Source organism: Oryctolagus cuniculus, chromosome 2 (genome assembly GCF_051225735.1).
Source record: "Oryctolagus cuniculus isolate XC-2025 breed Fujian yellow rabbit chromosome 2, ASM5122573v1, whole genome shotgun sequence".
Lineage (NCBI taxonomy): Eukaryota > Metazoa > Chordata > Mammalia > Lagomorpha > Leporidae > Oryctolagus > Oryctolagus cuniculus.
In genome coordinates, this window is record NC_142868.1 from 139,561,363 (window position 1) to 139,588,897 (window position 27,535).

Consider the following 27,535-nt stretch of genomic DNA (forward strand, 5'->3'; position numbering starts at 1 on the left):
ATGTTAATGTTCCTATTTTCCATCCATATGTATATACTTTAAAGGTTATGAATTAAGTTTTAAAGATTGCTTTCCAAATCCATTAATTTTCTACCTTTGAAAGAGTCTTAAAATTTGACAAAGTGACATTTATTTTATGTTTAATTTGAACCAAAAGTAGTCATTGAAATTTAAATTAATACATCCGGAGGTGTCTGCAGGATTTTAGGAGTCTTAATTTGGAGAAAGGTAATTCCATTGTTAGAATAAAATCGATGAAAACACCCAACAGTTTTTGTTCATTTTCGAACTTAGGTTTTTGTTATCTTTTTTTTTTTTTTTAATTATTTGAAATTCAGAGTTACAGAGACAAGAAGAGAGAAAGAGAGCCTCAGAGCGAGTGAGCTTCTATTCACTGGTTCACTCCTCAAATGGGCAGAATGGCTAGGGCTGGGCCAGACTGAAGCTGGGAGCCTAGAACTCTTATTTGAGTCTTCCATATGGGTACAGGTCCTAAGGACTTGGGCCATCTTTAATTGCTTTCCTAGGCGCATCAGCAGGGAGTTGAATTGGAAGGGGAGCAGCCAGGACTCAAACGACATGGTATTACAGGTAATGGCTTAACTTGCGTCACAACACTGGCCCCATGAATTTATTCTTTTATCTCTGCTTTTGGCGTGAAGCTTCAAGAGCCGGGTTAGAGTCTCAAGTCTTGGCTGTTCCACTTCCAATCTGGTTCCCTACTAATGGCCTGGGAAGGGCAGTGGAGGATGGCTGGGGTGCTTGAGCCCCTGCCACCCATGTGGGGACCAGATAAAGCTCCTGGCTCTTGGCTTCGCCCTGGCCATTGGGGCTGTCTGGGGAGTGGGCCAGTGGGTGGGAGATCTATCTGTGTGTGTCTCTCCCTCTAACTCTGACTTTCAAATAAATAAATAAATAAATCTTAAAAAATTCTTGATTTTTACCAAAAAACCCTCTGCTTTAATAAAGCTTTAGCCATGTGTCTGTTGCTATTTGAAAGATATGTTATAGCATTGGGAGTGAAATCTTATTCTTAAATTCATGGATTTACTTACCGGTTGTTTACAGTGTACTGAGTAATTTATAAAATACCATTTTTGCCTTATTGAATATAATGTTACTCAGTCCTTTTTAGAGTGTGCTTCAGTGGTGGGAGTCTCATTCCTGGCAAAATTGGAAGTTGGCATACAGAGGAAGGATTCATTTGCAAATGTACTGTGTTTGAAGTTCATCCATCAGTTGTTTAAAAGTAAATATGTTTTCCCAAAGAAACAACAAAAACATTGTATTTTTCAGTTTTTCATTACAAGTAAAATACCTGGGGGAACTTCTAAGGAGGGAAGGAAGGTTTATTTTGGCTCATAGTTTTGGAAGTTAATAGTTTAAGATTGGGTGGCCCCATTAGTTTGTTATCTGAGGAGGGTGATGGATAGCTAAATGCATGCAGAGCCGGAAAACAGAAAGATAAAGAGCACAGTCATCATCTACCCACTGTGTTCTCTGTTCTCTGCCTATAATGACATCATGATTCCATCATGGGGCTCCATCTTAGCAACCTAATCCAGTCCAGTCACTTCAGATACCACAGTTGGACCAAGCCTGTCAGCGCCATCAGCTTACTTTGGGGCGTAAGTGTCTGCATGGGTTGGGGAGCCAAATTCTTTTCAAACCATAGCAGTGGGGTTTACTTAATAAAGATTAACAAAAGCGTATATCAGTGATAATTCAAAAATATTGTGTCATGCTGAAGAATAACTAATGAACACATAAGAACTTTGCTATCATGGAGCTTATAGTGTGGTAAGGTACACGGATGCTGTGTGTGGGAACATCTCTTTGCATTTAATATAGCTCTTGGTTCAGATAGAATCTTTTTTGATCCATAGTCACAGTAATTGTGTAATTTTTCTCTGAGATGGAGACCCAGCATAAAATAGTCTCTCTTCATGTGGTTAGTGAAGAATGTACTTGTGATTTGCTTCTAATAGTAAATCAATTCATTTTAAAAATTCCACCTCTGAAGGTTGTTTTAAAGATAGTTTTTTAGAGGTAGAGGTTTTTATGAGTAACCTGCATAACCTAAACTTAATGATCGGATGACAGTTATGCCTTTGTTTTAATATGACTTGTAGGAAATCTGAATCAACCCCCTAAAATTGGACATAATTTTTTTAAAATCCCTTTTACTACTCTTAACCCTTTCATTTTTAAACTTTTCTCTGCTTGATTTATAGAACACCATTCTAATATAGCAATAATAGAATTTAAGAATATGTATTCCACGATGATATGAGAAAACAAAATATACAGATTATGATAGAGCTATAATAGAATGTTAAAACCCGGGGCCGGCGCCGTGGCTCACTTGGTTAATCCTCTGCCTGCGGTGCCGGCATCCCATATGGGTGCCGAGTTCTAGTCCCAGTTGCTCCGCTTCCAGTCCAGCCCTCTGCTGTGGCCCAGGAAGGCAGTGGAGGATGGCCCAAGTCCTTGGGCCCTGCACCCGCATGGGAGACCAGGAAGAAGCACCTAGCTCCTGGCTTCGGATAGGCATAGTTCCGGCCGTGGTGGCCATTTGGGGAGTGAACCAACGGAAGGAAGACCTTTCTCTGTCTCTCTCTCAGTCTAACTCTATCTGTCAAATAAAAATAAATAAATAAAATTAAAAAGAATGTTAAAACCATTATAATAGAACCATATTCTGCTGATTCTCTTCCTGTATTTAGTCATTTGTTTTTATCTTGAGTAAATTTATCTTATTCCAGTTCTTTTTTTAAATAAATGATAGGGTTTCTTTTAAGAATTAATTTTATTATTTGAAAGGCACAAAGGTGGAGGGTTACCTATCTGATTCACTCCCCAAATATCTACAATAGCTGGGCCCAAGTTGGGAGCTGGGAACTCAAACGAGATCTCCCATTGAGTGGCAGGAACCCAACTACCTGAGTCATCACTGCTGCTCTCAGGATCTAGATGCATGAGTAGGAAGCTGGTTATCAGGAGCCAGAGCGGGGGTTGAACCTAAGCACTCTGATGTGAATGAAGGCTCTTAACCATTAGACTGAACATTTATCCCTTATTCTAATTCTTTAAATGTTGGTAGTCTAAATTTTGAGTCATTTTCCATTTTATGAACTCTTCTCTGGGTGGAGAAAGCCATCACCTATACACTGATAATTTTCTTTTTTTAAAAAAAGATTTATTTATTTATTTGAAAATCAGAGTAACAGAGAGAGAGGAGAGGCAGAGAGAGAGAGCGCGAGAGAGGTCTTCCAGGACTTGGGCCATCTTCTGCTTTCCCAGGCCATATGGATTGTAAGTGAAGCAGCCGGGACTAGAACCGGCGCCTATATAGAGTGCCAGCACTTCAGACCAGGGGTTAACCCGCTGGGCCACATGCTGGCCCCTCCACTGATAATTTTCAAAGTTGTATCTCTAGTAATGACCTTCCTTGAGTCAGATTCTTTCAGTGCTTGCTGGATGTGTCTACCTGGATATGTCAAACCCTACAATTTCAAAATCATACAATTGAGAGGCCTAAGGAGGATATGCAGTGATTATACTTTGTGCATTGTATTTGTGTATTTTTTTTATTTGACAGAGTTAGAGAGAGAGAGAGAAATATCTTCCTTCCTTTGTTCACCCCCAAAATGGCCGCTACGGCTGGAACTACGCCAATCCGAAGCCAGGAGCCAGGAACTTCCTCCTGGTCTCCCATGCAAGTACAGGGGCCCAAGGACTTGGGCCATCCTCCACTGCCTTCCTTGGCCACAGCAGAGAGCTGGACTGGAAGAGAAGCAACTGTGACTAGAGAACTCTGCCCCTATATGGGAGGCTGGCGCTGCAGGCAGAGGATTAACCAAGTGAGCCATGGCGCCGGCCCCGTATATACATATTTTTCCCTTTCCTCACTAAGTGGTTCTATAAAAGGGTGTAAGTAACAGCCTCTTTACAGAGAAAATTAGTATTTCCAGAATATTAATAAAGGAACATAAACAGATGCAGATTTATATAGTAAAAGTTACACCCAGACTTAAGTGGCTTAGGGATTTATCATAGTACAAAATAAGATATGAATAAAACTACACTAAAATTAAGGCGTTTTCTCACCAAAAGATACCATTAACCGTTCTCCACTAAAAGGAGCTAGGGTTCCTTGGAGTAGCGGATTCCAGGACTGGCACAGGGGAAGTACACTGTATGCCTGGAATATCTTGTACCAGGAGGAAATGTGAGAAGGGTACAGGAACCAGGAAGGGGAGGGATAACCACTAACCACATGTGGGACAATTTAAGTATAAAATTAGATAATTACATTATTTGATTATAAAATAATTGACAACACATAAGAATATATGAAAATGGAGAAATGGAAACTTTTCTTGATGAAGGAAGCCAAGTAATATTGAAACAATGCTGGAACTATAAAATAATCATGTAACAATTGTATCAGTTATCTCTTGCTCTGATAACAAATTATTGCAAAGTGTAGTGGCAGAAAATAATGCACATTTATTTCACAGTGTATGTGGGCTTAGGTTCCCTCCATGGTCTCTGAGAAACCTGGAATTAAGGAATTGTACCACTGTCCAGGTCTTATCTGAGGTTTGGGTGAAGGATGCACATGTACACTCATTCCCTGGTTTTAGGCAGCATGCAATTCCTCAGAGGCTATTGGATAGAGGCAACCTTCAATTTATCTTTTTCCAGAATATTACTTGAATAGTTATAAAACACCTCTTTTTACAGAATTGGTATAAAATAGCAGTTGATTTCTCTGTAATTATCAGAATTATTTATACTTGAAGTCTTAGCTAAGTGGGGCTGAAATGAACAAAAGTTCTTGGACTGTTGGCTCAGAAATCATCCTAGGAAGCCTGCCTTGTTGATGCCTATCCTGTTTAGCTCTTGTAAGTGTCCAGGTTCTTAAAATAAAAAATTCACCTCCCTCCCTTTTTCTTTTGTTTTGTTTTGTTTTGCTTTTGTTTTAAACATTTATTCATTTATTTATTTGAAGGTCAGAGTTATAGAGAGGCAGAGAGCGAGAGAGAACTCTTCCATCTGCTGGGTCACTCTCCAGACTGCCACAAAGGCCAGAGGTGGGCCAATCCGAAGCCAGGGGCCCAAGGGCTTGGGCTGTCTTCCACTGCTTTCCCAGGCCATAGCAGAGAGCTGGATCATTAGTGGAGCAGCTGAGACTGGAACCAGCACTCATGGGATGCCAGTACTGCAGGCAGTCGCTTTACCAGATATGCCACAGCTCTGGCCCCACTTTTCTTTCTCTATTCATTCTTTGGCGACTTGAAGTGAACTTGACAGTGTTCATTAAACACCTTCTAGCTCCTGTCATTTATGACTTCTTCAGCATTATTTAGTTCTGACTGCATTCATTCCAACTGGAACTGGCGAACTCCCCATGGTTCAGATCGACACTGGCACCACCATATTGCCAATGTCTTACAATAGGAATGCCTTCAAAATGAGCAAGCTGAGGAAGCAATAGACTAGGACTCAAAGACATTGAATATATTGGACCATCTTTTTTCCTTCTCTTACTACCTACCATTTGAGTGACTACAGTGTTAAGTCTTAGTTCTTATGTCTTTAGGCAGAAGATTGTATCAGTTATTTTAAATGAGTTTTTCTCTGTCTTTGAAGCTCAGTCTTTAAGTGTGCTGTTGCCGCAAAAGGAAACACTTGGGTTGCATTAGTTGAATACTTGAAAACTGAAATTGATGAGATAACATTATGTAATGAATTAGATTTTTATTTCTGGATAAAGTTAGAAATGAAATAACGATTTGCACTACTTGAAGGATGAAAATAGTGATAGTGTCTCTGTCTGTCTGTCTCTCTCACTGTCCACTCTGCCTGTCAAAAAAAAAAAAAAAAGAAAATAGTGATAGTGCTTATGAGCACTGTGAGCCCTTTTGTGCTTGAGGTATCCAAAATTCAAGTGTTTACTAGATTTTTCTCCTGAAATCCTGCTCTTCTTTTTTGTGCTTCATGCATTTACTTTTACTATTGATGTTATAGAACAGCAGGGTTAAAGTGTCATTCTTTCTGTGCTCATTATGAATCCCACAGCTTTAGTTAAGAAAAAAATACCCTTAGTGTCATTTTTTTGGATAATATTTTACCCGTTAATGGTATTTTAGATACCTTTTTAATAAGGTATCTATAAAAATTTAAAACATTACAGTTTGTATTTGAAACTAGTTAGTAAAAAAAAAAAAAAAAAAAAAAAAAACCTAGCTTACTGAGACTGTAGATGTTCCATTAGTTAAATTTCAAAATTTTTAATAAAGGAACTTTCAGAGGTAGGTTGATGGTTTCCATTAAACTAGCTCCTGTGACGTGGAGGGAGACCTGGGAACTGGTAGAGGGCATGTGAGGGCATTGACTTGCCATGGCTATGGTTGTGGTGTGCTTGTACTTAAATACAGGTAGTGACACACTGACATTTTTCTTTTTTAGATTGTATTTATTTGAGAGGCAGTTACAGACAGTGAGATGGAGAGACAGAGATAAAGGTCTTCCTTCCCTTGGTTCACTCCCCAAATGGCCGCAACGACTGGAGCTGGGCTGATCCGAACTCAGGAGCAGGAGCTTCCTCCAGGTCTCCCACGTAGGTGCAGGGGCCCAAGGATTTGGGCCATCTTCTACTGCTTTCCCAGGCCATAGCAGAGAGCTGGATCAGAAGAGGAGCAGCCGGGACTAGAACCCATGTCCATATGGGAATGCCGGTGCTTCAGGCCAGGGCTATAACCCACTGTGCCACAGCACCGGCCCCCAACACTGACATTTTTCTTGACAGTAATCTGGAATAGTGTCCATTTATCTGTACTAAAATAACTATAAATTAATGGAATCTGTCGCTCCCCCTCTTCGTGGAGGAACGACACTAAACCCTGCCTAGGCTTCATATCCGAGTCACGGCACCATTATGTCGCTCCCCCTCTTTGTGGAGGAACGACACAGGACCCTGCGCTGTTCTTTCGTCTGCTCGGCCCTCCCCGGGTTTGCTGCTGGTTCTTCCCGGGTTGGCTACCGACCCTTCCACCTCCGTGGAAGGGCGGTTCCCCCTGCCACATTCCCCACTTCCGCAGGGGAGCGGCACACCGCCGGCCGGCTCTCCCGGGGGCTGCACAGGTGTTCCCTTAGATGTTCCCCTTAGATGTTCCTCTTAGATGTTCCTGGTGCATGCCGTCTCTCTCCTCCTTTATAGTCCTCCTCCGCCAATCCTAACTCGGCTGCCCACACGCCGAGTACGCTGCTCTCCTCCAATCAGGAGCAGGTCCTACAGTTTATTGGCTGAACTGGAGGCAGCTGTGTAGAAACTGTTTTCTCCTCTCCCAGCGCCATATTGTGGGAGAGCAGATGCATAGAATAAGTCTTAATTCCAGTAACAGTCTAGTCCGGGTTGCTCCCCACAGAATCTACAAAAAGAAACTTTATGACCGTACTATCTTTGGGAGCTTTTTTACAGCAAGATGAAGTTTCAATGATACAAAGTATTTGGATTTTAAAATTTGCTATTATAAGGAAGAAGACATGGCATTATTCCATGTGCTTAAATGATAACTTGCTTATTGAATTTCAGAAGAAAAATATGAAATGAGTAATTGTCACTGTGTTAGCTATAATGTTAAATTGGCAAGTTGTAGTATAAAGCTTAAATCTGTGTTTCTCAAATATGAACAGTGGTAGTCTAATGCTACATAGTCTAATTTGCTGTAAGTGCTACAAATAGTCTCAGCATTGAACATGTATTGACACCTCTTAAATGAATGCAACCTTTGATGTAGGTGTTTTGATACGCCTCAGAAAGTATCTGAGTGTCTGCAAATTTGTTAATCTATTTGATAATGAAGATCTTCCTGTTCACTTGTTCCATATTTTCATGCTTAAATTTGAATTTTTACTACTGTTAATTTTAGTACAACTTGTTCAGTGGTTAAAATGGAGTTGTTAGTGAAGAAACTTATAAACAGCCTCACTCATGTAACTGCTTAAGTAAAACTACATTTTGTATCCTATATTCATACACTTCAATGATCTGTATTTCTGTTTAAATAGAAGTGATGGTGTTTAGGCTTTGTTTCTGTTTAATAAGGCTTTTTACCATTGACTAAATGAAGGAATGTATCTTTTTGAAGAGATTTATATTCTGTAAATAAAAATTGGTTGAAACAAAAAATAGTTGCAAAAAAAGAAGACTTTCAGCAAAATAGAAATCAGCTTTTCATAACCTAATCATAAGTGATGCCGTTCAATGTTGTCATATTCTTTTGGTTTAAAATACATTACCAGGTGAGTGAGTGGCCCAGCTGTTAAAATGCCCATGTCCATGTTAGGATGCCTGGGTTTGGTGCCTGGCTCTTGCTCCTGTTAATTCAGACTCTGGGAGATGGTAGTGATGGTTCAAGTAATTGGGGTCCTACCCCACCACAGGGGAGACCTGGATTGAGTTCCTGGCTCCCAGCTTTGCCCTGCCTGGTCTATTGCAGATATTTGGGGGAATGAACTGCCAGATGGAAGCACTTTCTCTCTCTGCAAATGATAATATATTTTTTCATTTTCATTTTCTCACTCCCCTCCATTGCCCTGTCTCTAATAAATAAAAAATTTTAAGGTAATTATACAAGTGGGGGTGATTACACAGGCCATGATCATTATAGAGACCGGCTACCACAGCAGTCAACGTAAATATCAAAGGTAAAATATACATATACAATGGAGAAAAATAACATTACGCATTTTACTAACAGTACTAGAATGAAAGAAAGAATATATTTGCCTCCTGGTATCTAGGGAAAGCATATTCTGCCTAAGCATGAATCAAAACAGTGACACTGTACTGGGCTGTACTAGCGGTCATTGTACTCTTCATTACTGTGTAATTGCAGGTTTTTGGTTTTTTTGTTGTTGTGGTTGTTTTTTTTTTTTTAAATCAGATGGGGCAGCATCAGTTAAGATGCTGCTTGGGATGCCTACATCCTTAATTGGAATACTTAGGTTTAAGTCTCAGCTGCAATCCTGATTCCAGCTTCCTGCTAATGCATACCTTGGCAAGCAGCAGGTGATGACTCAAGGAGTTGGGTTCCTTCCACCTACTTGGGAGACTTAGATTGAGTTCCGGGCTTCTGGCTTTGGCCTGGCCAACCCTGGTCTTCGCGGACATTTGGGGAGTAACCCAGTGGGAGATCTCTGGCTGTCTTTCCATGAGTCTCTACCTTTAAAAAACTATGTCAGTATCACTTAAGAATAGTCTTGATAAAGTAGTATTTTGTTAAATGCCAGCCATCAAATAGTTATTTTTAATAGTTTATGTGATGATGTATGTAAAGCACCATTTCTACGTTTGCAGTTATGATAGTTATTTTAAGGAAAAACAAGCACTTAATGTGATTTGTGAGCTGAAGTAACTGCAGTTTTCATTAAATACCAAAATTCAGTAACATTGAATTCAAAATTGAATGAATGACAGAATCTGGGTAATCAGACTTGAGTATTTGGCACATGTTTTCTCAAAAATTAACAGTGAGCTTGTGTGACTCAAGAAAAGCAACTGACATGTGGAACAAAGTAAAACCTTGGAAAGAAATAGATGATATAAAAGAAAACCAAAGTAGTTTTAGAGTTGAAAAATAGGATACAATTGCCTAGTGAGTGGATTCAAGAGCGGAATAGAGCAGATGAAAGAATTAGTGAAGTAGCAAGTGGAAGATAAATTGTTCAGTCTGAATAACAACAAGAAATTATTCTGAAAAAAATGTAGAGCCTTAGAGAACTATGGGCTTTATTTAAAAAAAAATTGAATATTTGTGTCTTTGAATTTACAGAAGGAAAGCAAGAAAGGCAAGGTTGAAAAAGTACTCAAGGAAATAATGACTGAAAATTTTCCAAATCTGGCAAAAAGCTGAGCAAAAATTTAACAGGATAAACTCAGAGAAATACAGACCAAGACACCTGAGAGTCAGATTTTAAAAATGAAAGGCAAATTTTTAAATTAGCAACAGAGAAATGACACTATATAGGTGAGGAAAATATTATAAATGATAGCAGATTTTTCATCAAACCATAGAAGTAGAAGGAATGACACATTTTTCTCAAGTGTTTAAAAAAATTATCAAGCTAGAACCGTGAATCCAGCGAAAACATTCTGGAATGAAAGGGAAATCCAAACACTGCCAGATAAAGGAAATTTAAGGGTAAATGTCACCAGATTTCCAAAGAGTGACTGACTACAGGAAGTTCTGAAACAGAGAGAGTGATAAAGTAAAATCAGAACATCAGGAAGCAGGGAAGAACAAAGTGTAAAGCTGTGAGGAAATACAGTAGGTTTTCCTTCTCCTTTTGAATTTTCTAAATTAAGTTTGACAACTGAAGCCATTTCAACAGTGATGTGACTCAAAAGATGGGGGGGAGGCGGCAGTGTGGTACAGCAAGTTAGGCCGCCATCTACAGCACCAGCATCCCATTTGGGTGCTGGTTTGAATCCCGGGTGCTCCACATCCTATCCAGCTCCCTGCTAATGTGCTGGGAAAACAGCGGAGGATGGCCCAAGTGCTTGGCTGCACCCACATGGGAGACCTGAGTGAAGCTCCTGGCTTCGGCCTGGCCCAGCCCTGGCTGTTGTAGGCATTTGGGGAGTGAACCAGCAGATAGAAGGTCTCTCTCCATCTTTCCCTCTCTTGTCGCTGTAGCTCTTTCAAATAAGTAAGTTTTTTTTTTTTTAATAGGAATTATTTAAGGCAGCCCAAAGCAAGGAAGGATAAAATAATGATCCTGGTAGACTGAGAAGTTTGTGTATATAATGTAATGTTGTAGAGCAGCCTCTAAGAAATCTATTCAATGAGATGTATGTAAAATAAATGTCTACAGGTCAAAATAGAATTCTAAAAGTGAGCAAGTAACCCACAGGGAGACAAGATAAAGAAAACAGAAATAAGAAAGAGAGTAAACAAAGCATAAAATGGCAAATTAATCCCTAACATAATAGTAGTAACATTAAATGTAAATAGTCTTAAATATGCCAATTACAGTACAAATATGGGTATGATTGATTAAAAACATTGTGCAACCTATATTTGCAAGAAATTCAAGTATAACGATATAGGCAGGGTGGGTGAAACTAAAAGGAAGGAGAAAGATATATCATGCAGACATTAATCCAAAGCAGTAACTATGGCTGTATCAGATATAAGTGATCTCAAAAAGTATCAGTGACAGAGAATGGGCATAAAATAATAAGAATAAAAGGGTCTCCACCAAGAAGATAAAAATCTTAAACGTGAATGCATCGAGGCCTGTGCTGTGGCGTAGCAGGTAAAGCCACCACCTGCAGTGCTGGCATCCCATATGGGCACTGGTTTGAGTCACGGATGCTCCACTTCCGATCCAGCTCTCTGCAATAGCCTGGGAAAGCAGCAGAAGATGGCCCAAGTCCACGGGGGAGATGTTCGGAAGAAGCTCCTGGTTCTTGGCTTTGGATCGCACAGCTCTGGCCGTTGTGGCCAGTTGGGGAGTGAACCACTGAATGGAAGACCTCTCTCTCTCTCTCTCTCTGTGTGTGTGTGTGTGTGTGTCTCTCTCTCTCTGCCTCTCCTTCTCTCTCTGTGTAACTTTTTCAAATAAATAAGTAAGTCTTTTTTAAAAGAAATGAATGCATCAAAAAATAGAACTACAAAATATATAAAGCAAAAGCAATAGAACTGAATGAAAAAAATAGACAAGTCCAAAATTATAATTGAGGACTTTAACAGCTTCTCAACAAATGATAAACAACTAAGCAGGAAAATCAGCAAGGATGTAGAAGCACCCAACAGTGTAATCAACCATTAATATTTAATCCACATTTAGAGAACACTTCACTCAGTAGTAGGACATACCACCTTTTCAAGTGACCACACAGCATATTCCAAGATGAGCTACACCTTGGGCCATAAATATAAAACCTCCACAAATTTCAAAGAATTAAAATCATAAAATGTGTTTTCTTACCACAATGGGATCAAACTAGAAAATGGCATGGCTCACTAGGCTAATCCTCCGCCTTGTGGCGCCGGCACCCCAGGTTCTAGTCCCGGTCGGGGCGCCGGATTCTTTCCCAGTTACCCCTCTTCCAGGCCAGCTCTCTGCTGTGGCCAGGGAGTGCAGTGGAGGATGGCCCAAGTACCTGGGCCCTGCACCCCATGGGAGACCAGGATAAGTACCTGGCCCCTGCCATTGGATGAGCGTGGTGCGCTGGCCGTGGCGGCCATTGGAGGGTGAACTAACGGCAAAGGAAGACTTTTCTCTCTGTCTCTCTCTCTCACTGTCCACTCTGCCTGTCAAAAAAAATAATAATAATAAAAAATAATTAAAAAAAAAAATCTGACTAATGTCATAGTTGACGAAGCCTGAATCCTTTCCCCAGAAGACATTTTTTAGCATAGTGCTTGAAGTCTAGTCAGTGCAATAAGGTAAGGAAAGAATATAAAAGACATGGAGACAATTGGGGCAGAAAAAAAGAAAAGCTGTGTTGCAGATGACATTATCTACATAGAAACATCCAAAAACATCTACCTCCCCCCCAAAAAAAAAAAAAAAACTAGAACAAATAAATTAGTTCAGGATCCAAGATAATATAAAAAAGTTCTGGTAGAGATAGTAGAAGACGACGGAGTAGTTCAGGTGTCCTTTCGTAGGAACTATATTTTAATTGTAAAACTGAATAATAGGTATGATTGTTTCAGACCCCATTATACAATATAATCCTTAAAATTGTTTACTGTGTGCTTTTAGATGGATGCAAACAAGTTACAGACTATAATTTTGAGAGTATTAGTCTGGAAGTTTTTAGTTTTTTTTCTGCTAAAATTATTTTAATGGTACAGCTATGTCATTGACTTCTGCCAGACAGCTAGTCATTATTTAACAGTGATATACGAGAGTTCTTCAAAACAGTTCATGGATAATGCATATTATGAAACAGTCATGTATATCTTTAAATATTTTTGTACCAAAATAAACTTACCTTTCAATTCCATTTTTCCACAAGTTTCTTGTAGTACCTGTGTATTATTTTAGTGAATATTCCTGCCATGTCATAGCATCACAATTAGTTTTATGGAAGGTCACAAATTTTTGGTGCTGATTTGTTGCTATAGCTTTAGGTCATATTGTTAGATTGATATTATTAACAACTTGTGCTTGTGAGATCTATTGCTTTTTCCCTTCTTACATGAAGTATTGTACAAGCCCATAAAAGAAAGTGGTAAAACATTAAACTTACTCTATTTGGGAAACTTTCTGTCTTTTGGATCAATAGGAGGCTTTAAAGATTTTCTTTGATTTTTCACTGTTTTTCATTTCTCTCATCCTTTTCCCCCTTTCTTGTTAGAGCCTGTACTTGAATGTCTATGATCACTATTAGTAGTCAAAGATTTTGGCTAGAAGGACCTTTTGAAGTCAGCTATTCTAACTTGTTTCCTCCATGAAGAAGTCATTATTAGAGGGGTACTTTTGGATGCACAGCTTTTTAGAGACAGACTGAAAGTTACTGACATTGGTTTGCTTTTTATTTCCTGTTTCTGTCTTTGGATCTTACCGCTGCCCTTCCCTCAAATGTACACATCCATTTTGTCACCTTGCTTTCTAAGAATAAGGAATATCTGTCCTAAAACAAATAATAAGATGGTTATTGATTTTACCTTAGGGAAAACTAATTCATATAATCAATTTATTAATTCTGGAAAGATGGCAGGCTTTCAACAGATAGATGCTTAGATTGTTTCCTTAAATAACTTTTACTTCAAGCCATGTTATTTAGCATTAAACGTTTACTTTATTATGATGAAAAATTTTGTGAAAAAATCAGTAGGAATTAGGAAAATAATATCTAAAGTTTTCTAGCAAAGAATTGAAGAAAATATTTTTAAATTTCTTTATTTCATTTTGTTTGGAGTTACTTTGATCTTAAAATGTTAAGATTTGTGAGAATAAAAATAAATTTTGTAGATGCAGTCTGTAAAGTTTAGGATATTCTCAAAGGATATGCTGTCAGAATATTTAGACATTTATCTAGTGAACTTAAGAGGTGACAACATGGCCTTATTTGGTTATAGGCTCTTCTTGTGAACTATAAATATTACTTCTGTATTCACGTAATGCTTGCTTATTTAAAATGTATCTAGATCTACATACTTAATAGCTACTCATTAACAGAAGGAAGAATCAAGGACGGGGAAAATCTGAAGTGCTTTATTAACTGGACTTTTAAGAATTTTTTGTCTTCTAATGTCCTTCATCTAACCAAATTCTTTAACTCACTGATGCATTTATAAATTAAAACATACAGCATGTAGTCTTTTGTGTCTGTCATCTTTCACTTAGCATATTGCTTTTGAGATTTGTTCATATTGTGTATATCAGTTTTTTCGTATTCGTTGCTGACTGGTACTTCACTGTCTGGTTACCACACAGTTTGTTTATCCAGTCACTGATTGAGGATATTTAGGATATTTCCAGATTTGGCTATTATTAAAAAGCTGATACGAACACATGTGGACAAAATCTTTGTGTGTACATGTTTTCATTTCTGAATGGTACATTTAACTTTATTAAGAATCTACCAGGCCGAGGCCGGCGCCGTGGCTCAATAGGCTAATCCTCCACCTTGCGGCGCCGGCACACCGGGTTCTAGTCCCGGTCGGGGCGCCGGATTCTGTCCCGGTTGCCCCTCTTCCAGGCCAGCCCTCTGCTGTGGCCAGGGAGTGCAGTGGAGGATGGCCCAGGTGCTTGGGCCCTGCACCCCATGGGAGACCAGGAAAAGCACCTGGATCCTGGCTCCTGCCATAGGATCAGCGCGGTGCGCCGGCTGCAGCGGCGGCCATTGGAGAGTGAACCAACGGCAAAGGAAGACCTTTCTCTCTCTGTCTCTCTCTCTCACTGTCCACTCTGCCTGTCAAAAAATAAAAAAAAAAAAAAAAAAAAAGAATCTACCAGGCCGGCGCCGCGGCTCAATAGGCTAATCCTCCACCTTGCGGCGCCGGCACCCCAGGTTCTAGTCCTGGTCAGGGCGCCGGATTCTTTCCCGGTTGCCCCTCTTCCAGGCCAACTCTCTGCTGTGGCCAGGGAGTGCAGTGGAGGATGGCCCAAGTCCTTGGGCCCTGCACCCCATGGGAGACCAGGAGAATCACCTGGCTCCTGCCTTCGGATCAGCGCAGCGCGCTGGCCGCAGCAGCCATTGGAGGGTGAACCAACGGCAAAGGAAGACCTTTCTCTCTCTCTCTGTCTCTCTCTCTCACTGTCCACTCTGTATGTCAAATAAAGAAAGAAAGAAAGAAAGAAAGAAAGAAAGAAAGAAAGAAAGAAAGAAAGAAAGAAAGAAAGAAAGAATCTACCAAACTGTTAACTCAAATGGCTGTTCAATTTTGAGTTTCTGCTGGCAATGTGTGAAAATTTCAGTTGCTCCAATTCCTCACCATCATGTGTTGTGTCAGTATTGTTGTCAGTATTGTTACTTTTAGCCACCTATTCTACATGCCAGAGTATTAGCTTTCAATTGCTATGTAACAAATTACTAGAAACTTAATTTTCATAGCACCCATTTATTTTTAATTTTGTGCCTCAGATTTCACTGCAGCGTGATTGAGTTTTCAGTGTATCACAAGGCTGGAATCAAGATGCCACCCAGATTTACTTGCACTCAGGAGGTTCTGGGGAAGAGTCTGCATCTATTTCAGATCATTGGCAGAATTCAGCTGCTTGCTGTTGTAGGATTGAGGTCTCTCTTTCCTGTTCCTGCCTTTGTTTAGTACCTGGTGATCCCACCATCTATCTTGTATTGAATTCCTCATGCTTTGAATCTCTGGTTTTCCTCTACTTATGCCAAGGAAAAGGTTCTTCCAACTGAATCAAGCCCATCTCTGTCAGGTTCCACAATATTTTCACGACTCCAGAAGGAAAGCCCATAGCCATTATTCAGCTGTTTCTCATTCTGTCCTTACTGCGGTGCCTGGCAACCACCAGCCTTCTTCTATCTCTCTGGATTTATCTTATCAGGATATTTTATATAAATAGAATCACATGTCACATGTGGGGGAGCTTCTTAGCACAGTTTTTGAGTTTCATCTGTATTGTAGCATCCTGTTACTTTTATTGGGTTTCATACATTATTTTATGCTATTGGGTTAGATTTGAATTCCTTAAAAGAGCATTAGGGTTTACTTTGAACACACTGGTTAACTTGGAGTTGATTTGATATTTTTGAGGCTTGCTTCTAGTCTTTATAAGTAAGGTCCAGAGCAGCCTTTAATACATGGCTCTTCTGAGGACTCTGCCCCAACGTACAGTGTATTATTTAAAGATTCCTTCACTCTGGCTATGGGATCATGAATTATTCCAAGCTCTATGCAAGCCCCAGAAGTTGTCCACCTGCTGCTAGTTCTTTGCCTGACTGTGGGAAGTTTTCTTTCAAACTTAGAACTGGAAGACACTTTCCTTCAGGTATCTGTGTGTGCCCTCTCTAGAGTACTGTTTCCCACAGATCTAACTTCCTTGGCCTCCTGAACTGCAGGCATTTCTGACTTTTCAATTTGTCAGCTCCCTGGGAGTTCTGTCTGTGTTCTCTCTTCCTCTGCTGCTTCCTGGACAATTTCTTCACGCAGTAAGCTGGAACAATCCTAAGGTTCATCTCTTTTGTTTCCCTATCAATGATCACAGGTAATTTCTGAAAACTATTGTTTCATGCAGTTTTTCTGAGTTTTTAGTTTTTTAATACTGATAGGGCAGTTCACATGGCCTTATTCTTTGATAAGCAGAAGGTACAGATTTTTAAAAATCAGTACAATATAAGGACAGTCTGTTTTGAACTTAAAGCAAGTGGATTTATTTAAGGACCTAGTGATTGTCAAGTAATCTAGCCAATTATTTGGTCATATGGTGCATTTTTTTGAATTCTGCAGACTTTCTTATATGAGCCACAGTTCACTTGGCTAATCCTCCACCTGCAGCACCGGCACCCGGGGCTGTAGTACCGGTTGGAGCGCCGGATTCTGTCCCGGTTGCTCCTCTTCCAGTCCAGCTCTCTGCTGTGGCCTGGGAAGGCAGTGGAGGATGGCCCAAGTGCTTGGGCCCTGCACCCACATGGGAGACCAGGAGGAAGCACCTGGCTCCTGGCTTTGGATCAGCGCAGCACGCTGGCTATAGCAGCCATTGGAGGTTGAACCAACGGAAAAGGAAGACCTTTCTCTCTGTCTCTCTCTCTCACTGTCCACGCTGCCTGTCAAAAAAAAAAAAAGAATTTAAAAAGTGTTTAAATACAATTGTATGGCTTTATAGAGATTCTCTTAGTAAATGCCAGTGTATTATTCGGGATGTCTCCCACAGTGTCATTATTTCACTATTTTCCAATTTTGGGAGCTATCAGCTAGAAATTTACTGTAGCACTAAGTTGTTTTCAGAAATTCTAGTTTTTCTGGTTACAAAGTAACTTTTTTTAAAATATAATTCTGCTTTAGTTTCAGAGATTAACCAACCATACCTCATAGGCCAAATGTGAATGAAACAGTCATGATAAATTTAATACTCCCTGATAGAAGCTCAAGATTCTGGGGACAGGATTGGTTATGAAGCTCCAAAATGTCACCTTTTACTGATGACTCAGCATGAAGGCAACATGGGGCAAAATTATTTTAACTGTATTGACAAAATCTTTATACTGCCATGTTTTGCTTTGTGGTTGTTCATTTTTTTTTTAATGAAGGACAAACTAAAGACATTCTTAATGTAAAAGTTCAAATGATACAATACACAGAGTATAAAAGCAGGGAGATGTTAGGATAGAGACTGTGGCACTACTTGTGAGGGTGGCTCCAGATACAGATGTTTATTTTAAAAATTTATTTATTTAATGTTATTATTTATCTGAAATGCAGAGACAGCAAGAGGGAAATATCTTTCCATCTGGTAGCTCAGTCCCCAAGTGCCTACAACAGCCTACAACCGGGCTTGGCTAGGCTGAAGCCAAGAGACAGGAACTCCATCTCGGTCTGCTATTTGAGTGGGAGGAACCCAGGGCATTCATCTGCTGCTTTCCTAGGCTCCTTAGCAGGAAGCTGGATTGACAGCAGTTAGCTGGGATTTGAACTGGCACTCTGATATGGGATACCTGTGTCCCAAGCCACACCTGCGCTTAAGAGTTCTGTCAGTTAAAAGTTTTTATATGACTTTCTAAAGATTGTTAGTTTTTTATTCTGAGGGCAGTAGGAGTTATTGAACTTTTAGCAGGGGCATGATGTTAGTTTTAGAGCAGTGGATGTTGGAATAACCATTTGAAAATACAGATTCTAAGCTATTTAGTGTTGATGGAGAAGCCCTTTGGAGCCTTGGCCTGTCTGATCTTTGGGTCTTACATGGATGCTGGCCAGCTGGGAGTGGTACAGATAAATAGAGGAGATGAATGGTATAATTTCTAAAGAATTGATAACACTGTAAAGATCAATGGGCTGTAGAAAAAAGGATCTAGTTTCAAAATCCTGCCTGAAACTGTCATGTAACCCTTTTACCTACATTTTTAAAACTGGTACTCATTAGCAAAATAAAACAAAAACTTGACAATGCAAAATGTAGTAAATAAAATATCAGTGTACTTTTGAGAGTCTTTCAAGAAACATACTTAATTATAAAGTAGATAAGAATAAGAAAAAGAAAGGAATAATTTAAAAATTAAAAAATGGTAAAGAATAGGAATCATACTGAAAATGTTAAGATCAGTTAAGTGACATGTAAAATAAGCAGAAACCTACATTCACTCAAAAGTGTCAAAATTTGCTATTTCTTTTATCTTCACCTTAATATATATCTGATATTTGAAGTTACCTTAAGTTAAATTAACCATTTCTGAAAAATTGCCATTCTCTTCTATAATTTGCAAGAAGACTGGTTATTGGCAACAGATCAAAAACTCATGCTAATTTACTGATAAAACTTTTCTTAGACCTTATTTATACATAGAATTAAAGGTACTTTTGGGAATTTAAATGCCAGCCATACTAGAAAATTTTATTTTTAGTAGCAAAGTCTAGTCAAATATTTCAGTCTTAATCTTTTTGTGTACCTATTACTATTTAGTTGCTAGGCAGGGTCAGGATTACATAAATGTGATATAGGATGCTTGGTACTCAGTTTACCATTGAACTTTAAAGACTCACACCAGCATCCCAGTTGGAGCACCAGTTCAAGTCCTGGATGCTCTGCTTCCGATCCAGCTCCCTGCTAATGTACCGAGAAAGGCATCAGGGACTTGGGCCCCTGCCACCAACATGGGAGACCTGAATAGAGTTCCTGGCTCTTGGCTTCAGCCCGGCCCAGGCCTGGCCCCAGTCCTGGCCATTGTGGCCATTTGAGGAGTGAACCAGTGGATGCAAGATCTGTTTCTCTCTCTCTCTCTCTCTCTCCCTCTGTGTCACTCTGCCTATCAAATAAGTAAAACTTCAAAAAAATATTCTATAGACCTTTTTAAAAGAGCTTCATGATTCTACCTCTGTGAATCTGTTACACTTGGAATCTTCGTGTTAGATCTAGAGCTGCTGGTTGCACTGCTGATCAGATGGTGTGCTCTTCCACCAGACACCTGACCTCCCTGGGCTCAGTCTTCAAGAGTTGTGCAGGCATTGTTTCTAGAACATTTTTTCCTTAATTGTATTTCACACAGAATTTTAGTGTAGAAGATTGTAGATTTTATATTCTTTAAAAATTGGGAGCTTAGGTAAATTAGTCTACCATGTGATAAAGACTTCTCATGAAACAGAAAATTAGAAGTAAGTTTTAAGTGGCTGTCTTATTGGACTCGCCATTTCATTCATATTTTTCTTATTTTAGTTATACAGCATATAGAAAGATTCTGTTTCAAAGCAGGCAATTTGTTATATATGGTAATACGCATTGGTTTTAAACTGCTCACTTCACAGTCTCAGGAAGCTCTTCGTTTAAATAGAGATGTCCAGAGAGGTTTTATTTTGAGCTCTACCACAAAATGAGTTCACCCAGCAAGACAAAATTAGAGTTATAGGTATAGACATATTAGTTTATGACGTATTTTCTTGTGTTTTGTGACTTAAAATATTTGTTAAATTTTTTCTTTAAATTTGTGTCAATTTAGTGACTATTTGTTTCTTTTTTTTCTCCCAGGGAAATGAAGCAAGTTACCCTTTGGAAATGTGCTCACACTGTAAGTCAAATATTTTTGTTATTAAGCATTTCTTTTATTCACGTATCTTTGTATATATATCACATCTATATGAAATATGCTTAAGTATCTATATAGCAAGTTAGGCCTTTTTTTTTTTTAAATGGGTATTTCGTTGGACATATAGTCTTTCTAAATTACTAGAGTAAGGAAATTTTAAAATGGGCATTTACTTGCACTGTGCTGTGGTAACAAATAAACCCATGGATCTTGAGTGTTTGACATAACAGTTTTTCAGGTTAACAAAGCTTCAAGGTGTATTTGAGGAGCTCATTTCTACTTGCTGACTCATTGATTCAGACCCCTTTGTCATGTAATGACAGCATCTCTATGCCTAATTTCCAAGATCACTGGAGAAGAGACAAGTGATGGACCTACATAGTGTGCTTTTATCTGCCTTGGCACAGAGATGACTTAGGTTACTTGTGTTCATATTTTATGGACCAAAAGTAGTTTCACAGATCTACCAAACTGTCCTGGCTTCCCATATATTCAGGAAGTAGAAACAGATAATGCACACAACATACATTAAATCTGTAGTTTTGTTTTTTGAATAAATGGAATTACAAACTTTTTGTTAGTTTTTTTAAATTTTGAGAATAGGAATGCTCTGTCTTTATCAGACCTGTCAACAAATTTTCAGGATAAAAGCCTTGCCTAAAACATTTTTCTAAAATTAAAATGTTTTTTATTTTTAAGATCAAAAAAGATCTTATTTTCATATAAGTCTTAATATTTGAAATACCATGTGTAAATTTATAATTAATTAAACTTAATTTACTTGTAATATTAATATTGCACTAAGAATTAAAAAAAGACTTAACCCATAGCATATGGTGGTAGTCTCAGTAACTGTTTCATCAAGGTCCTGTTCATTTTGACACTCCCCCCCCCCCCCTTTCTTTAAAGAAAAGTATTTATTTATTTTGAAAGGCAGAATTATAGAAAGGGAGAGTGAGAGAGATTATCCATCTGCAGGGTCACTTCCCAAATGGCTGCAATGGCTGGAGGCTGGACCAGGCCAAAGCCAGGGGCCAGGAGCTGCATCTTTTTTCTCCCACATGAGTAGCAGGGGCCCAGGTACTTGAGCCATCTTGCACAACTTTTCCTGGACATATTAGCAGGTAGCTGGATTACAAATGGAGCATACAGGATATGAACTGGCACCCATTTGGGATGTTGGCGTCACAAGTGGTAACTTTACCTACTACATCACAACACCAGCCCTTTGACGTCCCCTTTACCTTTAACACTACGGGATGGTACCACCACAGTTTTCTATTCCAATGTGTTTTAGTTTTATTTCACTACTATTAATTCTTGAGGTTAGGAATTAAGTCTTAGAAATCACTATTTAATATGTAGAACAGTATATTTATTCTTCCTTGTGGCCTATTTTTTTCATAACTTAGTATTTTAAAACAAGTCCTTGGTCATACTGTTCTTAGGTATTTTAGTTCATTAATCGAGTCCTCTCTGCTCTAGCCTTTCCTTAACCCCTTCCCTCTACATCTTCAAATTCTTATTATTTCCTCTAAGCAACTTCATTCCTTTAATTAATTTTTAGTTGCTTTCTCCTTTAGTAGTGTGTCTGTTGGCATGGAAATCAGTGTTTCATGTTCTATTACCAAGGGTGGTCAACATCATTTAAACCTTCTTCTGGAATAAACTTTAAAACTGACAAGTAGGTGTCTCACATTCTTTTGTAGACAGAGTTCTTAGTGTTACTGCTGCAGTTATATTCATGTGGGGTTTAGAAGATAGAAGGGAGTCAAACTTTGTTCTTGTTTTTATTGTTTCTGCTGGTAGGATTCTGGTTGTGATTTGAATATTTGTGTGCAATATTGAGCCAGAAATTTCCTTTTTTTGTTTTTATAAAGATTTAGTTATTTATTTGAAAGTCAGCGTTGCACAGAGAGAGCAGAGGCAGAAAGGGAAAGAGAGGTCTTCCATCTGTTGGTTCGCTCCCCAGCTGGCCACAACGGCCAGAGCTGTGCCGATCCAAAGCCAGGATCCCACATGGGTGCAGGGGGTCCAAGGACTTGGGCCGTCTTCTGCTTTCCCAGGCCATAGCAGAGAGCTGGATTGGAAGTGGAGCAGCTGGGACTTGAACCCGTGCCCATGTGGGATGCCAGCGCTTCAGGCCAGGGTGTTAATTCACTGCGCCACAGTGCCGGCCCCTCCTTTTTTTTTTTTTTTTTTTTTTTCCCCTTAAGATTTTTATTTATTTGCGAGGCAGATTACAGAGAGTTGGAAAGACAGAGAAAAAGGTCTCCCATCCACTGGTTCATTCCCCAAATGGCCGCAATGGTCAGAGCTGAGCCAATCCAAAGCCAGGAGCCAGGAGCTTCTTCCAGTTCTCCCACACAGGTACAGGAGCCCAAGCACTTGGGCCATCTCCCACTGCTTTTCCAGGGCACAAGCAGAGAGCTGGATTGGAAGAGAAGCAGCCAGGATACGAACCGGAGTCCATATGGAATGCTGGCACCACAGGTGGAGACTCAGCACACTATGCCACAGCACCTGCCCTGAGTCAGAAACTTTTCAAGTACTATATAGCTTTCTGCATTTAAGGCAGGAAATATTTCTTTTGACAACCCATTTGTAGTCTGGTTATGTAAATTCTTCTTAAAATTCAACCCCAGAGTCTTTTTCATTGTGTTCTAATGATTTCTGATGTTCAAAAAAACCTCTACTGTGGCTAGAGTTTGATTTTATTATCTATAGTTGGACCCTGAATAATGCAGTAATTTCAGAAATAGTATAGTCAGTCCATTCTTACGGTGATGGAAATACAGATTGCATGACCTTAGTAATGACCTCACCATCATGGGAAGATGGACATTGGTAGTCTGACATATAGTGGTAAAGAAATCTTATGGTTGCATAAAACAAAATGCTTATTCTTTTTTTAAAGGTTTATTTATTTAGTTGAAAGGCAGAGTTACAGAGAGAGAGAGAGAGATCTTCCATCTGCTGGTTCACTCCCCAAATGGCTGCAGTGGCTGGAGCTGGGCTGTCCCGAATCCAGGAGTCAGGAGCTCCATCTGGGTCTCCCCTGTTGGTGACAGGGACCCAAGCCCTTGGACCATCTTCTGTTGCTTTCACAGGCATATGAGCAGAGAGCTGGATCAGAAGTGGAGCAGCTGGAACTAGAACCAGTGCCCATATGGGATGCCACTGTCACAGGCAGTAGCTTTACCCACTATGCACCACGATACCAGCCCCAAAATAAAATGCATATTGAATTTTCTAAGGGTAATAAGGAATATGGATAGGATGATGACTGTTGACTATACTCAAGAACTTAAAGAAAGAAGCTCAGAAATTCTTGTCTCAAGGACCAGATGACCAGGAAGCTTATGCAAATTTTTTGAAAACAGATCTCTAGTGTGAAAAAAAGATATCTTAAGAATTGGAATGGAGGCCATTAGTAGATTAAGATATAATGAAATTCTGAGCCTCTCTTGTTAGAAACCACACTTTCAGCCATCTGTTTGATGAGGCCCTGACTTGGATGTAGACCTGTTACTTGCAATGAGGTATAACTTCCATTTTGTGGTGGTGTTCCACTTTCTCCATTGCTTATTATTTTCCACCAGTCTCCTTTCTTTTCATAAAACTCTTGTCTGTTTCATTCCCATCATCGCGTTTGCTTGCTTGTGAGTTTGGGCAGAGTGTGCTTTCCTACTAGCTCTTTACTTGACTAATTTCATTGTTCTTCAGCTCTCACTGTAAGTGCTGTTCTCTATCACTTCCTCCCCTCTTCTTTTAGCAGTTACCATGAACACACTTATTTATTAATGGATTATAACTTCCATTTTGTAATTCCTACTTTTTTTTAGCTTAAAAATAAATGATGGGATATATGACCAGTCACCCTTAATCCTTCCATCCCAACTCCTATTTACACTCTATTTTACTATTTCTTCCAAGGCTTTACTTCATGAATTTCTTAGATAATTAGAACCATATGTAAGCATGTATGTTTGTTTTATTTTTTATTTATTTATTTTTTTACAGGTAGAGTGGCCAGTGAGAGAGAGAGAGACAGAGAGAAAGGTCTTCCTTTGCCGTTAGTTCACCCTCCAATGGCCGCTGCGGCTGGCATGCTGTGCTGATCCGATGGCAGGAGCCAGGTGCTTCTCCTGGTCTCCCATGGGGTGCAGGGCCCAAGCACTTGGGCCATCCTCCACTGTACTCCCCAGGCCATAGCAGAGAGCTGGACTGGAAGAGGGGCAACCGGGAAAGAATCCGGCGCCCCGACCTGGACTAGAACCCGGTGTGCCGGCACCGCTAGGCGGAGGATTAGCCTAGTGAGCCGCGGAGCCGGCTAGTATGTTTGTTTTAAACATAAAAATATTACTTCCAGAATATTTTATAATTAGCTAAAACCAGACCTGATTATGATTCTATACACTGGGGATTGGTAAACCACTACCTGCTGGCAGTTTTCATTAATAAAGTTTTATTGGAAAATAGCCAGGCCTGTTTATTTTCATGAGAGTACTACCTATGGCTTTTTTTTTTTTTTTTTTTTTTTTTTTTTTTTTTTTTTTTGGCGCCAGTGTCAGAGTTCTGTGTTGCAGTAGAGACCACCAGAAGCTAAAACGTTTGCTCTGCAGTCTTTTATAGGAGAGTTTGCTGAACCCTGTTGTAAACAGTAGTGACCTTCTGGATTTGAGAAGTATCATTTCTGTCACTACTCCACAACTAACTTTTCTTGGGAATATGGTCAAGAAAGGGAAATTACAGATTGGTACTCTGGGTGTTATTTGTATCTACAATTCTTGTCTGTGGCAAAGTTAGTGTGTCTGTTTTATAGTTTCTCTAAAATTAGAAGTGTTTCACTCAGAAAATCTGCTACTTCCTCCTATAACTTAATTACATAATTATTCTGCCAGTTGCTAGTGACAAGAAAGAGGTAGGGGAGTCTGTAATTAGCTAGGTTTCAAGGCATTGGTGTTGGTTGTTCCTAGTACAGCTCTGACGAAGGTGAAAACTAGGAAGTTCAGGTAGTAAGATCCTAGGGGACATCCTTCCCAGATTCCTCTCTTTCGCTTGTCTTTTAAAACAGATTGGGAGCCATTTACCTGGGTGCAGTGAAAAAAGGCAAGCTATCTTCCCCTTTGTGTGTCTGGGTGGTGAAAGCCAAGTTTTTTTTTATATGTATGGTAAGCATTTGGAATAGATTTAATGCTCTGTTAAAGCTGTTCTTTTCAGTTTTATCCTCAGAACTTAATACATCTTTTTTCTTATTTGTCCATTCTTTGAGCCTTGTCACTGAAGATCTACACTTGTTAGTGGTTGCTTAACCAGCTATGAATCTGTAAATTCTTCTGTTGTCCACGATGTAGTTTTTTTTATTCTCTGTTTGGTTCACTAGAATGTAATGTATTTTTATCATATGTATTTTATATATAGCATGAAAGAATTTTCCCCAAAATGAGCTTGCCCACATTAAAATCACCACTTTTTTTCCCACCTATACATTGTAGTGAATTTTTTTGCTTTTTCACAAATTGCTTCATTACCGGAAGAACATAGTGTTATCTGTAAACAGCTACTATCATTTATAGGGTTGTTAATACCACTCCTTGAGCCAGTTCACATTCTAAACTATTCAGGTTAATTCTTGTCATGCCTTCTCATCTCCTCAAGACTCACCTCAATTCATTCTTCTCTGTGAAACCTTCCATAATTTCCCTCACCTTCAGTGTTCTCTCAGCTCTTCACATAGTTTTCCTCTTTCCCTGTAAAAATAGGCTACTTTTGAAAAAGATTATAAACCCCTGAATGCTATAAGTTGTGTTTTCCAGGCCTGTGCCAATATAAATAAACTGTTATAAGAAATAAAAAGAAAGCAAGCTCCCAAGGAGGGGGAAAAGCACCTTGGTTGAGGACATTAAAAAAGCTTCGTGGAATGGGTGATATTTGAGATTGCTATTAAAAGCTGTGTAGAGTTTGAATGCCAATTAATTTTTTGCCCTTTGTGGTTGTTTTTCCCAGTCTCCTCATATTCTAGCCAGATCATCAAAATTCTGTCCAATACCCCTGCATAATCCTTTGCAATTCCCTACCTTTAATAAATGATTTTGCCTCCTATTGCTTCAGAAAGCCAGACATTTTAAGCATTAACCTCATTCCCTTCTCATCTCCGTCTATCACACACAGAAACATGTCTGATCTCATACTTAATCTTAACCTCCTTGCCTTCAGCTATCACAGTTTGATATACTCCCCCATTATTCAAGGTTGGTTTTTCCATTATACTTTTTCTCTTATCTGATTGCTAAGAATTTACTTTGTTTTTCCTAATTTCATTTACGCCCTCAGCTTCTTCCTCTCTTCTTTTTACAGACTTAGCCTTTGGTTCTGATCCTGTATATACCTTCTAGTTTTTCTTCATTCTTAAATTTGAGCTCAGAAGAAGAGCATATACATTCCATTTCCTTATTTCCACTAATTTGTTGGCCTGATGCAGTGTTTCATATGTTATTTCACTGAAACTATAACTAAAGATCACCTTTATTTTATTGACACATTGCCCAGTCACCCATCTGATAGATTAAAAAACCTGTAAGATCATGTATGACTTTTGGGGAAGATTTGAACACTGGTTATTTAATATTAAGCAGTTTCTAATTTTTACATATAATAATAATTATGAATACTGAGTAGTTACAAGGAAATGATATGTCTGGAATTTGCTCAAATAGCATGGGAATATAAATAAAATATTTCTTACATGCCTGTGGTTGAAACTGATGAATGGGTATATGATTCATTATATTCTTTAGACTTGCATAGGTTGAAAATTTCATTTACAAAAAAACTTTTAATTAATGGAAAAAAGGGAAAGGGAAGTAACTAAGAGTAAAATCAAAAAGAAATAATCACTTAATTACAATTAAGTGTGACATTCAAACTGCAGGCTATAATAAGAAGAGCTGGCTGTTTAAGCTTATTTTCACCAATAAAAGAATTGGGGTGAACATTTGGCTCAGTAGTTAAGACACCCACATATGTTGGACTGCCTGCTTTTGATACTTGCCTCTGGCTCCTGATTTAAGGTTCCTGCTTTTGCAGGTCCTAGAAGGCACCAGGTAATGGCTTAAGCAGTTGGGTCACTGCCACTCATGTGGGAGAAATGAATTCGCAGTTCCTGGCTCTGGCCCATCCATTATGGGATTTGAGTGAACCAGTGGATGGGAGTTCTTCCTGTGCATGCGCGCGCATATGCGCATGTGTGGTCCCCTCTTGAATACATGTTTAAACAGAAGAAAATAATTGGGACAT

The 27,535-nt window shown here is 39.2% G+C and overlaps 1 protein-coding gene across 1 annotated transcript in view; it reads left to right on the forward strand.

Moving 5' to 3' along the window:
• PPP3R1 (protein phosphatase 3 regulatory subunit B, alpha) overlaps nucleotides 1-27,535 on the forward strand; it is an 87,473-nt gene that overhangs the window by 24,888 nt on the left and 35,050 nt on the right. The window contains exon 2 of the mRNA XM_051842834.3: nucleotides 20,179-20,218. Coding sequence (XP_051698794.1) covers nucleotides 20,179-20,218 — 40 coding nt within the window. The remainder of the gene's footprint in view (nucleotides 1-20,178; nucleotides 20,219-27,535) is intronic.